Below are 17,695 nucleotides of genomic sequence, written 5' to 3'. Positions count from 1 at the left end.
AGTCAAAGCTGCTGTAAAACAGAATCCTTCAGTAATACTGAGTATTACAATGAACTAATTAAACACACCAACATACGTTGAAGGTACACGCAGGAGGTGCATGTGTTTATTGTCATTGTAGCTCATTCACACCAGAAAAAAGCAAAAAAGAAAAAAAAAGTGATGCATGTGTTGCTCACAATCACACCATCACTTGACTACTTGGTGCCAACAGAGTTTGGACATGATTGCAAATTAGAAAGTAGTTAAAACTTTTGAATAATTACTCGATTTTGTGAAAGAAAAAGAAACCAAATTTGCAAACTTATTTTAGCTAAGGAAGTGTTAAAATGTAATTGAAGGTATCCGATTAATTGTGTTTTCTCTGCATAGCAAGAACTCTAGAATAAGTTTGGGTATCCCTTTCACAGGGACTGAAACACATGCTCTCATCTTTAAATGAAATTTACAATTGTGGTACAGCTAGAAAACATTAGAGCATATGCAAAGAGACCACCTAAAACTCTTGAATAATTAATAGAAATTGAAAAAACTGTATCCTGAAACTATGACAAAACTGTTTCTGTTTTGTGATCAGACGATTTGGGGCTGTATATATTTTTCCTTCCGCGTACAGACATGAACGAGCAAGCCCCAGAAATTACAACAGTAGCCAGCTAGTAAAACTCCTTCAACTAAATTTGCCAATTTCCATCTTCTTCTTAATTGCTTTTTGACCATGATAGACAAAGGAGTCTAGAATTCCCGACACGGTGAAAACACCTGAATCAACATGCCAAAAAAAAAAATATATATGACCATAAGACGGTAAAAGATAGTCGAGTGATTTGATTAGAAAAAGGGAAGAGGAATTTCGAGTTTTACCTCCAACAATAGCACAAACATTTGTCAAAAAGTGTAAAAAGGAAACATGTTCCTCTTTGAAAGTTACCTAAAGCATAAAACAAGAGTTGTTATTAGTCTTCAGATAATTTCTATTGATTTTTTTATGCCAGTTCTCTAAAAATACACAGCAAAAAATTGAGATGATCATGCAATAATCAGGTTCACCTCAAAATAAATCTCTTCAAATATTAAGTGAAGGATTAAAAAAAACACCGGATCACTTTAAAATATTCATTGATGAAAATAATATGGCATTTTGCCTGTGAATATGAGCTCACCTTGATTGGAGAGAGATCGTAAAAGAAGAAGACTCCAGGCAATGTCGAAAAGTGACCTGCACTAGCGCTCTTAAAGTGCTCGGTGACAGAAAACTGCAAGGACAAAGGTAAGTTCTGTCATCATATTGTTACATCAAATGCCTCCATGCTATATACTTCCTCTGTTCTTTTTTAGATGATATAATTTTTTAGACATGTTTGTCAATGCACGATTTTAAACATTAATATCTTCAATTATGGACAAGAAAAAATTATAAAAAGTCAACATTTAACAAATATTCATTAAGACGAATCTAATGAGACCTCACAGGACTGTTTGTTCTAAAATATAAATCACAAAAGGAAGTCAAAGGAACTTGTGTGAATAATATCCAAAATGGCATTGCGTCATCTAATAAGAAAGGGAGGAAGTAATTGGAACCAAAATATACCTGATTTGTATTTATAGTATGTCCATTCACATCTGTGTATACAGTAGGTACCACCTGTAACACAAATGAAATTCAATCACACTATTCTGGAAGTTACAGAGAATTTATTTTTTGGGACATGGCTATCAGCAAGTTATCCATAAAGGAACAAACCTGAAGGAGCTAAATTATAAACAGATACGGAGTAAAAGCTATGACTAAAGTAAGGAATAACAAATTAAGTGCAAACAATTTATTTGTTTTAGTTTTATTTGTTTTGGGGAGATATAGTCAAAGAGCAGCAACATCAATTATGATAGATCAAGAAATAACATCATTATCAGGTCCACTCCTAAAACGGAAACACTATGAAACTTGCATATGAACATGATCACAGCACCATCTCCTGGACACAAATTGAATATATGGAACCATACAAAAGGATAAGGAACGTTCCAGAAGACTATTGAATGCATCAATTATTATATTATAAAATGTAAACAGGAGGCTCTATGATGCGCTTTATATAGGCATAATTGCATAAACCCACTCTTAACATGATGAATTATCCCTTTGAACGATGCAACAATTTTAGTACAGTACTCACTACTCAGCCAAAATCATAAGCCACAGATTTGCGGACATGGGTACGATATTGTAATCAACAATTAAGAAATCAAGACATGCGCTGGCTGTACAGTGGTACTTGTAGCATTGAAATACTGAAACCCTCTAGAAAAGTAACATTTCCAAATATACCAAAAAAAATCAAAATGCTGTTGAGTCAATCAGTCAGAAATACAGCACAGTGGGACAGTCACCGAACTAAAGAAAAAGAGAGCAAAGAGTGCACAAGAGAGCAGACTAACCTTAAGAAAGTATTGGTACATCCCATTTGGCGTATTGTGTGTCCAGGACACTCTGAATTGAATCAAAACCCATATAAATAAAATTGTGGACAAATTAAGCGCTTCACTACACTCAACTATTCAAGGCTACACAAAGTAATAGAAAGACAGGGAAGTGGAGGCATACCCATCAAGGGGGTTTACAACACCAGGGAAATAGTCCCCAAAAGTCAATCTATTGATTTTGTGACTTATCTGCAAAAGTATACATTAGAAATCTATCATTATCCTCAATAAGATAGCGGCAGAAAGTAAGAAATACAACAATCAGAATAACACTATGGAAAGAGAAATTGTTTCAAAGAAACAAGCTTGCAACCCAATATGGCTTACATTGAAACTATCCTTTTGGAATGCCAATAAGTCATGGACATGAACTCCTGACTGTTGAAAGCTTTTTCCAGGTGCAAAATGAAAATTTCCAGCCACCTTATTTACTTCCAGAAATCCATAAAGATTACAACCTTCACCTTCTTCATCCTTAACTTTTTGCAGAAAACCTTCCCTCTTACACTGCATGTCACAGGAAAAAAAGGAGATCATTAACAGGAAATACAGTAAGGATTCACAGTTGCTGTATCAAAATTCACAGATATTTTACAGGGAGATGCATCCTAAGAAATAAATATTAGTTCGAATCTGTCAAAATTACAAACGATAAAGAATAAAATAGTACAATCAACTCCTCACTCTTCAACTACACAACACTGATATTGCAAATAGCTACTATGAATCTATAAGTGTATTTCAGAAGATAGCATATTATACATATAATTCAAACAAAGAAGATTTCATACAAGTGACCAAATAACCAAGACAAATGCTGCTCCTGGATAAAAGTATAAAACAGACTGGTATAAGTCCTTCCTATTAAGACTCCCTTCAGCTGCATCTTCTAATATATGTATACACTATACAGAGTAGTTATATGCTGTTTACCATCAGACTGGATACCAATGTCATTATACCCTAGGGGGCACCGGTGGCAAATCAGTAAATCACTCCTACATTTCTGAGAAATCCACAGTGAAGTAATTCCAAATAGGTTCTAAACATTTTGCAGAAAGCACTCCAATAAAATAAAGCTACAAATATACGAAGGGAAAATGTCATACATTTAACTAACTGACCTGGTCAAGTAAATCAGGGTTTGTAACTGCCCAGCCCTTCTTTCTATATGCTTCACGGACATCTTCGCAAGTGTTGCAACAATCATCGTCCGCCTGGAAAATCACAAACAAAAGGCCCAATTCAAAAAAACGAGAAATTATATTCAAATAAACAGTGTACAAAGTAATCATATCATTCTGAGGCAGATAAACTCTCGCAACCACTTAATTACCAACGGACCACAAGCCCTGAACAGTAGAGTTATTATGCAGTAATTTAATGGCTTATATCCCCGGATTTGTGAAATATAGAAGGTCAACGTCAACAAGTTAGAGATTGCTTCATTGCAGGCATTAGTTCTGAAACTTACATTTGCATAGCGATGAGCAGTAAGGAAACAGAAACGCTCTAACGTTTTCACTTCCGCAACCTTGTAGTCTGCTCTGCTATATTGCAAGCACTTTTGACTTCCATAGAAATATCTTTAAAAACCCATATTAACTCTTAATTGTGAAGGAAAAATGGTATTCCCAGCAATCCTTAAGATTAGTACCCCTGACCAAACAAAAAAGCGGAAAGCCAAGATCTCTTCTCTTACTAATAGAATTAATTTATAAGACATGCTCCTGATTGTCTAAAGTTATAGGCTTTTTTTTGGCAAATGATCTTAGCAGCTTTGTTATATCCCTGGTTAATAGCAGCATACTTTTTGTGGCAAGCCATTTCTCTAAAGTTGTCCCCCACACTCATCAATCCACTTTTCCACTGAACTGCAAGTTAAAATCCGTTGCACAACAGTATTTAAATAACGAAATAGCCTAGATTTAATTCCATGCTCCAATGACCTCAAAAGTTTTAGCCATTAAATCCTGAGGTCCACAACAGCTCCCCCCCCCCCCCCCCCCCCACACACACACACACAACAGATGGTGAGTTCCTTTTCCAAGCTCTATTAGCACATAACATTAGGGGGGTTTCTTTGCTAAACTTATCCCCAAAATTCAACCAAATTCTTCCAAATTCCACCTTAAGGTTCAGTGGACTTTTCCTTCCCCCTTTTGCAGAGTAGACCACAAGAGCATGTCAAACACCTTGACACATATCTAAACTATCCTTAAACCTCAACGGGCACAACCTCTCTTCCTAAATTTGGTTAGAGTCAATGTCCTCAAACAAGTTCAGAGCGGAGCCATTCGCCTCCTTCCAGCAAAAGACCTAGCCTCATAGAGTGGAAGTCTGGAAGATGCTCATCAACCATCAAAGTTGGCAAATTAACATTTCCCTTCACATTATCTTCAGATCTTAAACAACTATAAGTCCAAGGAGACTCTCCCTTTTACTCTCTCTAGAAGGACTGAAGTTCTGCTGTGTGACAAACTAACAACAGATACCACCAGTGGGTCTTTATTTCATAATCTGTTCGGAGTTACACAAATATGCAACTCATTCACAACCGGTACAAATGTTCAACACTCACCTAACTTGGACGGAATCAAGGATTCCTTGAGTTAAAAGCAACACCCTTTTTTTTATGGGAAAAGAAAAAACAAAGCTACAACCTTAAGCCTTTCGAAAATTGGGAGAACCACTTGAGTTAAAATGCTTCATAACATGTTTGATAGCCTCAGAAATGACACCTTCAAATATTTCATAGAATCACCCGTTTCAAATCTGGCACTTTAAAATGTTAGGATTTTTTACTAATACCCTGCCAAGATATTTGCATAGAACTTTTGAAAATTCAACATGTATATTTCGACTATGAGCTCCATTTCTTTCACAACCCTACCCCAAATGAGAACATCAATTTGCATCACCTCTATGCTGGGAAACACAGGTTTTCGCTATAGGGCTTCATGGTCTTTTCTCCAAGGAAACAAAGCACAACAAATTTTCTCTCATAAATCAACAGTTTGACTGACTTGAAGCAATAACCTCTGAATTGAAGAGTCTAGAATCTAGAGGTCCCTGCTGCAATTCATCCTAAATAAAGCATATCATCCCATGAATGTCCTAGTGAGTCACTTTTACCCACTTATTAAAGCCTTGTTCTTTACACCTTTTAAAACCTAGAGGTCTAACGTCTAGAAAGTTTGCATAAAGTCAAAGAAGTTAATATAAGGGATGCTAAGTTTAGTTCACCACCTAAAATATATATTTTATACGTTCAAAATAGGCAAGATTATAAAAGTTTAGATAAATGTCAGGGGTTTTCACGTGAAAAGAACACAGCCTTAATATAGTATTTGGGATAGCCCTTCAAATAAAACACCCTAACAAACCACATGACTTCTACGTTCACACAACTCTTTGGATCACCTTTATGTTGTGACTTTTAATTATATCTTCAACTCAGTGGTTTCAAAAGTCAGAAATGCACTTTCCTATAATTAAACATGTTAACCCCTTGATGACCCCTGATCTTTAAGCATCCAAAGAAAACGCTTTATTAAGACAAGCCCATAACTTAATATGTAGGAGATTCCCATCTCCTGCTGTTATCAATTACTAAGAAATGTTTCTCTTTTTCTGGAAACATTTCACAGCGTTTTGGAACATGTTTTGAAGCATTTGGTTTCGGAGACATTTCAGAATCGGATACATGTCCTCTGAAGTGTATTTCTGTGAAACAGAGCAGACCAGAGTCATTTAAAAGCTAAGTTACTTCCAAGAGGCTTTTAAATGATATCATGAATAAGACCAGAGTCCTACACCCAAGCATAAATAGAAAACTCAATGACAGCATCTTTCAAATGATTATTTGAAGCTAATAAAATCCAGTTTGATGTACCTCAGATCTAGGCCTTGCACATTCTCCTTTAACAGGGTCCTCCAAAGAGAAGAAACAACAGGTGTTTCCATTATAAGAAATGCAGTTCACAGTATCTAACAAAAAGACCTACCTATCACTAAACCGATATTGCCAATAACAAAATAGCAACTACGGTATCATGTGACTCGTGCGAGTGAAATAGATTGTTCAATCACAAGTCACCTGCTGCTCAGGGCCAAAAAAATGATGTCCCAAGAAAACATCGGAAGAAATTCCAAGGTATAAGACTACAATAGGAAAATAACTCACGCAAACTGACAATTCAATAAAAAGAAAGTAACAGTTACAAGTCACAAGTCAAGGAGTTAAAGACAACCAATGACAAAGCCTACAAGTTGAAACAAGAAGCCATACCGCTTCTGCACCATAACATGAGCCACAATAAGTCTCATTATGCTCCAGCCTGCCACCATGCTTCTGTAACGGCTTCTCTATCTGCACCAATTGAATAAAATTTTAGTCAAGTGTGAATGGCAGAATAAGAAAAGGAAAGGAAAGGTTGCATTCGAGTCCCTCTTAGCAACTTATTCATACAGGTTGCAAATTTAAACAAGAACTGTGGGAATCTGGCCCAGGATATAGAAAGTTTATAGAGTAATTCAAGTTATCTGGAATCAATAGATTTCTTAATGTCCATTATTTTTGGGTTTCCTACGGATTAGAAAAACTTAATATATTTTCATGTTTTCCTAGCCCTTCAACATACAATCCATAGCCCTTCAACATAAAATCCTTAGAAAAACGTGGTGATGACTCAAGCGTAATTAACAAAATTTATGGCAGATCACAGAAATTTAATGAAAACCAATACCATATTAACTGGAAACTAGTAAATAATTCTCCGCGCCTTGCAATTGCTTGATACACAAGAAGTTAAACAAATACCACTCAAGACAACTTAACAGACCAGATCTAAAAGTTCCATTATGTAAAGACCATTTATATGAATCACCACTAGTAGAGATAAAGCACAAAAATCAATGGATTGCCGAAAAAATGTATAAACAAAAAACATTGACAGAAGTGATGATGAACGTAAAAAGCAAAGCTTAATTTTATCAAGAAGCAGCATATTAGAAGTGAGGATATACTTGGTACTGATTTCTGAGATGCTACCGTCAAAAACAAAAACAAAAAAAGAATTCATGAGATACTAACCTTAGGAGCACCAATGCCCTCTTGCCGTGTCTCTATCACATTCCCATGGGAGTCTAATCTTTTTTTGATTATGTCATGTCTCTGCGTATCAAATAGAATCAAGAGTTCAGGACAAATAAAGCCAATTAAGAAAGTGTTGTCAAGGACATACATCAAGAAAAAAATCACTGCCAGTTAAAAGTCCTGAAGGTTTGATCTGTGTTGGTCTTGATACAGGCAAATTATTTTGATATAACAGAAGTATCAAAACAAAGTGTTCAGTGGGAACATTGTTTTGCACCGCAAATTATTCCTATAATTTTGTAGGATAGTTTTCCACCCTTGTCTATATAAGAGGGGGAATAAGAAGGGGAGAGGGGGTAGCGAACCACCTGTCACTAATATGGAAACATTTTTTCAGCAGCACATACATATCTCTAAGAGCACCTGATCCTTACAAAGTGAAATTTCCCAAGGTCATCCAACGCCAATAAACTGAAGCACATAGCGCTATGCAACAGAAGAACAGTTCAACTACAACAGAAGGTAAATTTTCTAGCAAACAAGCAATAATTATAGAGAGATAAAGTTTATATAAACATATGAAGACACTGAAATACATACTACATCAAGGTGCTGCTCTCCACTTATATCCATAGCATCAACGCTGAGAATTGAACATGGTAGCGCGGGGAAAGTAACATCAAACTGGTTATCAGAGAAAAAAGGAACAAAGCTTCGTTAGCTAAAAGAAAACCAAGTCAGTGATGTAGATTAATGCTAAACTTCTAAAAGGAAATTACATTACATTGATGCGTAGGGTTTCTCCTCTCGATGTATCAACTATAAGCTGTGTTTCAGTCACAGCATGCAAATATAGGCCTGCAGTCACATAAGAAAAAACATCTTTAAAAAAACATACTCTGTAATTTCAAGGAGGAAAAAAGAATATTAGGGACAGGAAATGAACTTTGGTTCCATGCATTTAAAAATTCAGTCAGCAACCTGACCCTCTGGCAGCACCTCCATCTTCACCACAAGTTAGCCAGAGGGCATATAGAATAAACAAATTTGATCATTCCTAATGTAGCTAAATATAAACATATGGAAACTAGCCTTCCTACCTAGAGCAGTACCTCAGCAAGTTATACAGCATATCATGACTAGACCTGGTTATCGTGCGGGGCGGGTCAGGGTCGGTGCGGGTCAAAAGAGGGTCGGGTATGGAAAGGGTCATTTTTAGCGGGTCGATAATGGGCGGGTCAAAAGCGGGTCGCGGGTCATTAGTAGGCGGGTCAATAAACGAGCAATGAAAAATGAAAAACAAAAGAGCCATGTGCAAGTACAAGTAAATACGAAGCTATACACGTAATTTTTTGTATCATTACTATTTTAATTTTCAAAATAATTGTAGTATAAGTTTGACCCTATAATGACCCTGTCCAATAGAGGCCCTGTCCAATAAGAGCCCTGCCCAATATAAGCCCTATTAACTTGACCCTAACCCTATATCCACTGGACTACCCTGTCCAATAACCAGGTCTAATCATAGGTCTAATCATGACAGACAGCTTTTTGCTATTCCACACTATTCCTAAAACCCAAAACAAAGGATTGCTACTGTCACCCCTTCTTACAAGATGAGATGGCACCACATGCTCGGTGATGTACCTTCATCGCTCTCTTTACATTTAAAAAGCTGCATCTTTCAGTACTTGAACCAATAACACCCCATTTGAAATGTAAATGACTTACCAACTTCTCTATACTATTTTAAGTCTTATTCAATCACACCAACTTATAATATCTTGTATGTAAAAGATAAGAGAAACCATACAACAATACAACAATGAAGCCTTAGTCCCAAAATGATTTGGAATCGGCTAACATGAATCGACATAGGAGATCGTCATTGTGACCAACCAAACAAGAAAGGAGCGGGAAGTTGGAAAGAATAAACAAGGAAGAGGGAGAAAGTGAAATTAATGAAAGTAAAACAAGAAAAAAATATTTAAGAAAACTAACATAAGGGATAAGAATAATAAGTAAAGTTAAAAACGAAAAAAATAAGGACAGATAAATAAAATAAGTACATTTGAAAATATCATATAAAAGGGAGCCAAGAAAAGACGGAGAGGGAAAAAAAATTTGTGGGGGAAACTAGTGAAAAGGTTAGAAAGCTTTTAACCAAAAATGTTCGCAAAACACTAGAAGTAAACTAAGAGGGTCAAAATGGAAGATATATAAGTCAAATCAAGTCATCAACGTATATTCTCTCCCTCCACTATGTTTTATCCAACGCCATATTTTCCTCAATCCCAAGTAGGCTTATCATTCGCAATCACCTTCCTCCAAATTTTCTTAGAAACTAGATATATATTTAAAAAAAAAAAAAAACTACTAAATGAATCCAGACAATAACATATATGGAGTTAGGGACTAATAATTATTTTCAATTTCAATTACAATCAGTCCTCGATGATAATTTTATTCCTATATCCTACTATAACCATTCATCACCATTTCCATTTGAAGTGGCCTTTATAAATAGTCAAAAGATTTGTCTAGTTCACAGGTATTTAATTGGATATTTTCATATTTACCACCTTTTAAGTTAATTTTTTTGTATTTACCACCTTATAAGATGTAGTTTCATATAAGATGACACGTTTTGCATTTACCACCTTATAAGATGTAGTTTCATATTTACCACTTTAACGGGCTCTATCTAACTTTCCGTCCATGTGGACACCACTTACCTAACTTCTTTAATTTCCCTCCTCTTTCATTAGGTTTCCAATTAAAGAAGTTCGTTAAATAGGGCCCACATGGACGAAAAATTGGATGAAATCCGTAAAGATGTGATATAAAACGTTCCATAATTCTATGTTACTTCGACACTCTGGTTGATGGAAGGTGTCGGGTGTCGGATCCTCCGATCCTTCGACACGACATGACACCCAAATATATGGTGGCTTTATATGAATTTATTATATCCTGAGTGTCGGATCCTCCAGTCCTTTATCGGAAACGACACCGCCTAAAGAAGAACTTGAGAAACATAGCATAAAAGTAAGGTGGTAAATATGAATTGCATTTTATATGGTGGTAAGTACAAAACTTGAAACTTAAAAGGTGGTGAATATCAAAATATCCTTTTTAATTTCATATTACGTATAATTATCCGGGGCATTCGCCTGCCAATAATTAGTTTAATTGTAAAATCTAACAAAGTCACCCCACTTCAACAATAGATGAGTGCATACTGTAAAACTCCAAGGTAAAGCAATTGGTAAAAACGTCTGAACAATACGTACTGTTTCAGGCACCCTGGAAATGTCTTAGAAAAACAATTTAGAACCACATAGTTTTAAAACATAATGACTGAACTCATCCAAATTAACCCTAAGACCAACCTCTCGCGCTCCCTCTTTATATACACAGTGAATCACCTGTATGCTCACCCACTAAAAAATTTCATTTTTTTCATAATATGCTCCCTAAGACTCAGTTGAAGATAAATTGGGATAAAGGAGTAACTCATAATTTAATGTTGACAAAAGACTTAACTCGAATTGTTAGCAAGCTGGCATTGTTTTGTTCAATTAATGTTTTCCAGCCCTCAACATGCACGTAAAGTCTTCTTAAATTATTCAAGCACTGCACCAGAACTAAGCAGAACTAAGATATCAGACAGTCATTACCAATAAACTAGACCAGATGAAGGCACATACTACGCTAGAAGACTTTAATTCTTTAAATTCCTATGAAGGTTAACTTCTCTACAAACGAACATATAACCACAAGGATAAAAGCATTAGTTGCCTGTCTTGGATATCCAAACTTCAATTCCAAGGTTGAATTTATAATGATATGTGTAAGCATCAGATAATTTTTTTTGAGGATACTAATACTCCAAGGCTTGGAGTCCACGCACATGTTTGGACATTGAGATTATGGAGAAGGTTCTTGCCGTTCTTCAGAGGTCTCTCCCTTCTCCAGGAATTCCTATAAACTGTACAGGAATGATAAGCCCCCACCCCCCACCCACACTCACACAAAAAAAAGCTTTCACTTTAAAATGCAACAACAGCAGCTCATGGTCAACCTTCTCAAAGCCAATATGTTGGTGATAAACTATTCCTGATGATCAGAGGTTGTTTCAAAAATTAATAGATGATGCTTCCCATAATTTCAAAAGTCTTATCGAGGCCTTGAGGGTTTTGAAGGGAGAGAAAATGTGTTACAAAGAGGAACCAAGATCTTGGGTTCACTAAAGACAAGTTGGTCATATGTACCAATAAATTCACTGCATCCCGACTCATGAAAACTTTTCGGATTAAGTTCATATGCCACTACTAGTTAAATGTTCGTTCCATAAATGTGGATTTTGGTTGCCATTTCAAAGATTCAAATCAATTGTAGTTCATCGGGAAGACATGGATTTTGATGTTTAACACAAGAGGTCATTTATTTGACCGGAGTGTGGCAATTTGACTGTCTTTCCAAGGCAGAGGGAATAGTTTCTTGCGGTACAAAACATTGATTGCCAACTTAAACAGATTCTCCACAAAGCGGAAAAGTAAGAAGTACTCGGCCATTGGTCTTGTACTCTTGTATCAGATCATGTTCACGATTTCGGTCCTTGTAAATGCACACTTGAGTAAATAATATCAACAAACCCCAACAATTCACTTCAAGTTTTTGCGAAACCAAGACAACATCACAAACTTGCTATCTCATATCAACTCCTAACAAATATAGGAATACATCAGTTTGGAACTTTGGATCCATCCAAACACCAGCCTCAATTGAAAAAAAACCTAAAACTCTTATTCCCAACAGTTTCCTACACTCTTTTCCTTTGTTCTCAACCACTTCAATCCAACACTAATTCCTTCAATAAGCAATGCACATCCACCTAATAACCACCAAAAATCCACCTAATTCACACCAAACTTCTAACTTAAAACACAATAACCATATCCTTAACTCAAATTTCGATACGAATCACAATTCAAGCTAATTCAAGTTCATTACAAACACGATAACCATATTCTAAGCTCAAATTTCGACAATGCAAGGCTTGCAAGCTACGTAGTAATTACCAACAAAATAACCGTATCCGTAGCAGAAACTTCGGTACAAATTATCACAATTCGGCGGAAATTATAAACACAACAACCAAATTCTTAGCTCAAAACAACAAATGATCAAGATCAAACAAACAAAATTCAATTTAAATCATGAAAACAAATCTCAGGACAAATGTAAAAACACATAATAATCATAGGAGATAGAGAGAGGAAAGGAGCGTACGGAGTTCTGAGAAAAAGAGGAGGAACATGACGAGAGAGGAGAAGAGAGTGATGACGCCACCAGACAGCGTCCTACTGTAAAAATCTTCGTTAATTTTAGGATATGCATCCAAATTCCGTATCTTATTGAATATTCCCTCCATTTTTTCCCCAATTTTATTTCCTTAATATTTGAGGAATGCCAAAAAAATATGGTGAAAAATTGTCGAAGTCTGATTGAATTGGATTGGACTGAATTCAAATCAGTTCAACGGCATGGTCAAAGAGATGACGATGAAGAAGATGATGAACGGATCTGAAGCATGCACGAAAGTTCTGGAAATTTCTGGTGAGTTCGTGATTGGTTGAAGAGGAGAGAGAAAATCAGACAATCTAGGGAGAGAAATAAAGGAGGAGGAGGAAGTGGAGGGGGAGGTATTCTCGCCGGAGAAAGAGAGGGCGAATTTAGAGAGAGAAAGACGCTGATTTGTCTGCTCCGCTGGATCTGCGGTCCAATTCTGCGCCGTCAACTTTCGGGTTTTGGGCCTGTTTTTATGGGTGTGTGTTTTTAGGCCTTTTTTTAGGCGTGGGCTTTTGGGCCTATATTTTTGGATGTGGGCTTTTGAATCTAATATTGAAACAAAATGATTTTAGTTTTGGCAATGATTTTCTCTTTTTCATGTTATACAAAAAATAAAATAAATTATGGGTATTCTGCACTTCCTCTGTTTCGTTCTAATTTTATCAGATGTCTTCGAAAAGAGTACTTCCTCCGTTTCACTAAAATGATAGTAAAAGTTTATTTCTTGAGGTTAAAATTTTATTCGCATATGCGGATACCAACATCAAAATCTTTTATGTATGGTCTCGTTTGATCCGACTCAGTGATTATTTTAGGACTTTAATACTCATAGTTTTACGTATACGTAATTTAAAATACTAACTCCCGAATATGAGTATTTTGAGATCGTGAAAAGATAAGTGTATCCATTTTAGTGAAAAGAGAGGGAGTATTAAATTTGGTAAGCTTGGGCATGCAAAAGTGGTTGGGCCTGGACATGCCCAATTTTGGGCCAATTATTAAGCAAGATATTCAATGTTTCAATCAGTTTTCAATTGATTTTCTCCATTCTTTCACCAACTAATTAAAGATTAACAAATTTTCAATATTTGATTCTACTCCTTGAGTCCTTTCACTTCTAAGAAGGCCACATACACACAAATGTTGGACATGTACTTAAATCCCAACAAGATTGCTCAAGAAGCTTATCAGAACAACTTCAATGGTTGCACCTCTTGTAATTTGTAAAAGTTTCAAATTACTAACTTAACTATTGGAGTGATTTTGATAAATTTCCTTGGAAAAAAACTGTCCAATTGAAATGCAAGTTACAATTAAAATAAAGTCAAAAAATAAAAATGTTTAATTGAAAAGTGAACCCAGTTAAATAGCCATTAGGACAAAAACTAGCTAGAAAATAAATTCCCGTCAAAAAAAAAGCTAGAAAATAAATTAGCTTACAATCCTAGGTGGCATGACAAACTATTTTAACAATTAACTTGTCATTGAAGTTTCTCTCAAAAGTAAGATGTTCCCAAACACCACCCAAGTTGGGTTCGAGCCCATACTCCTTATTTGGCCTTCCCTCTAGATATGAATGATAAGCCCATTAGCCCATTAGGGTCGGGTATGTGCTGGTTTTACACTGTTACACTATTTATTCCACTAGATGCTAAATTCATCACAAAATCTTATACTCCATAGTTTACATAAAATCATATGAAAAACCTATGAATCCGCTATTGATTAAAAAAAAAAAAATGACTTATGCTCTGTTCTATTTATCTTATTTTCACTTATTTTAGGAAAAAAAAATTACTCGTAAGATAAGATAAGTTCAGGAGGAAATAAGGATTGTCCAAACTAAAATGAGTTTTGATCAGGGGCGGATCTTTCCCACCCCGGCCGAAATTTTTTGTAGTGTATTTTTAGTTACGCCCCCTCCCCCCTCCTAAAATTTGTGTATTATTGTATATTTACATAGTATATTGCTTAATTTTTTTTCTACCGGTCCCCCTCATAAAACCAAAATATGGTTTATACACCCGGGTGCACAATGCTCACTGTGCACCCTGTTTTACAAAGAACATATAGTTCAAATACAAAGAACATATTTTTCATACCCAAAGAACATATAGCCAGTGAACATATAGTTCAAATCCATAGAACATATAGTTTAAATATTTCACTAGTACATGTACATTGAAATCGTTCTCAATGTTCATTAGATTTTCAATAAATGTTCAACAGAGTGCACAATGAGCACTGTGCACCCTGGTATATAATCCAAATTGCGCTCATAAAACCGTTCAAGGTTTTTCACCGATTTTGATAATTCTAATAAGTTCGACAAAAAAAATGTAAATTAGTTGAATAGAACGCATCCTTAATATATGACCTGACAATCTGACATATACCTATCTGTACTTAATGTAATAATGTATGATTTTGACGTGTATCTATCCACGATAATTATAAAAAGTTGCCCCAGGGGACTATAAACTGTTCGATCACTATACTATATAGGACTATAGTGTTAAATTTTGACGTGACAAGTGACAACCTTTTTATCAAACTCACGAGCAATATCAATATCTATGAACAAACCAAGTTGCATGAATAGTTTCAAACTTTCAATACTATAATTATTATCTAAATAATGAAAAAAGCTAAAATTAACACCCATCTATGACTGTAATATAAACTTGGAAAAGGCACGCCAAAATCTTTTTCCATCAAATCTTAAGAAAGATAGAGAAAAAAAAAAAAGTCACTTACTTAATTATTAACTTACTTACTATATTTATATGATCACAATGTCAAATCATGGCCTAGTTCGATCAATATCATGCCAAATCATGGTTTTTAATTTTCCCCTCGTTTTGGTTTATTATTGGAGGAATATCTAACTATTAGACAATGAAAAGATCTCCACCAACTTGGTGCCTTTTTATATATTCTAACTCTTAGGAAATTAAATTTTAATTCAATTCATGTGGAAAATGACTCAATGACAACCAGAATTCCAAACACTTGATCACTTCGCCAAGTTTTTTTGGTAGGCAAGGAGAGAACGTCGTATTAGGCTGGAATTTCGCATAGGTCAATTGGACGTGAATTAGCCGGGAAGGCTCATTAGGAGTGGAGGTGGGCAGAGGCAGATCTTAGTGATGGCCCGAGGAGTCCAACAACCAAAACGTAATTTTATAGTGGATTTTTAGTTTCCTGTAAAGTTCAATTATATAATGGTAAATATCTCATATTATATTGCTTACTTTATCTACTGACATCCCTAATTAAAATGTTTAAGATCCGTTATTAGATGTGGAATTAGGAAATCTCCATTCCGAAGTGCCCCTTAGTAGTGGTGGCCAATTTTTTGGTTCGCAAGGAGAACCTACTATTAGGCCGGAATTCCGCGCAGGTCAATCGGGCGTGAACTAGTAGGGAAGTCCCGTTGGAAGTGGAGGTGAGCAGAGGCAGATCTTAGTGATGGCCTAAGGAGTCCGACCATCTAAACATAATTTTGTAGTGCATTTTTAGTTCCCTGAAATTTGATTATAATGATAAAGATCTCATACTATATTGCTTACTTTATCTACTGACACCCCTAATTAAAATGTTTAAAATCCGTTATTGAAGGTGGAATTAAGGAATCCCCATCCTGAAGTGCCCTGTAAAAATAATAGTGTTACTTACACCCTACAACTTTCGAGGTTGTAAGATGCAAATCTTACCACTAGGTCAAAAGTTATTTATTTTGTGTTGTGTATGAAATGATTATTTATGTAGGTTCCAAAGAGTTAAAAAAGTAGTAGTATATGAAATGAGTAGAAGATAACAAATAGTGGGAGCCATATTAAGACTTAATGGGTGTACTTTGTAGTTTGTACCTTCCTTGAAAATTAAGGTTAGGTGTATATATCTTAATAAGCTTTTTACCCTTTTTAAGCATTTTAAACGAGTCTTTTAAGCCTTCTTTTGGCACTTTGATGTAACAATCTTAATAATTAACACTCTACTTGTAAAGATAGTGTTTTATACTGAAATGTTTGTACCTTGCCTCTTTCTAGAAAGTTATAATTAAGTTCAATTAATTAATTAAGTTTAATTAATTAGATACATTTGCATTGTCGTGTTCATATTTATAACTATAATTATATTAAGAGATTTGAAGTACTATATTCCTTGTATACAGTCATTTTTGAACTCTAGCTCTTTCCACTACAACATATACTTATAAAGATGAGACATCCCTCTTGAAATATCTCTCCCTATGAAATGTACAAAATATACAAAATCCAATAACTATCATGTTTTGTTTCCCTTACAAAAAATAATAGTACCGAGTAAATCAACTAATAAAGTTATGGAAAATCTGGCGAACAGAACATGACGAGAACCAGCAAAAGTTAAAACTTTCACTACAAGAAAATGTATTATATTAACGATGGAATTTACCGTTGCAAAAGAACAATTACGGATTATCCATCACAAGCCTGCCGTAGAAGGGGTCGTCATATAATTGACTACCCTATCGCAAATTCCTGTAAATCATTTGATTTATTAGATTCTTTTGGGATAGATTATGATGGGTCCAAATGTCCCTCGTAGAATTCTTCGCAAAATGGGCGGGATTCGGGCCCGTCATTAATGGTCTGACGTTAATGGGGTTGTTTTTTGTAATGTTTGAACAATTCCTTTCTCTCATTGCCAAGACCTGAGGTACACATCTGCTTCAATTCGTTAGTTTCAATGAAAAATATTTTCAATAGA

General features: G+C 35.4%; 1 protein-coding gene across 1 annotated transcript; it reads right to left on the bottom strand.

Annotated features, from left to right (window-relative positions):
• Positions 1 to 270: 270 nt before the first annotated feature.
• LOC110779610 (uncharacterized) lies at positions 271 to 13,383 on the bottom strand. Its single transcript, XM_021984125.2, has 13 exons — positions 12,881 to 13,383; positions 8,370 to 8,443; positions 8,186 to 8,269; positions 7,583 to 7,663; positions 6,779 to 6,859; positions 3,612 to 3,704; positions 2,815 to 2,994; positions 2,609 to 2,676; positions 2,443 to 2,494; positions 1,595 to 1,648; positions 1,164 to 1,256; positions 865 to 931; positions 271 to 762 (listed from the first exon to the last, which is right to left on the bottom strand). The coding sequence occupies exons 1-13, from the start codon at positions 13,020 to 13,022 to the stop codon at positions 671 to 673; spliced, it is 1,161 nt and encodes a 386-aa protein (XP_021839817.1). The 5' UTR covers positions 13,023 to 13,383; the 3' UTR covers positions 271 to 670.
• Between the last annotated feature and the right edge of the window lie 4,312 nt (positions 13,384 to 17,695).

Source organism: Spinacia oleracea, chromosome 2 (assembly GCF_020520425.1).
Source record: "Spinacia oleracea cultivar Varoflay chromosome 2, BTI_SOV_V1, whole genome shotgun sequence".
NCBI lineage: Eukaryota > Viridiplantae > Streptophyta > Magnoliopsida > Caryophyllales > Amaranthaceae > Spinacia > Spinacia oleracea.
Note: the sequence above shows the minus strand (reverse complement) of the source record. Positions and strands in the feature narration are given on the sequence as shown.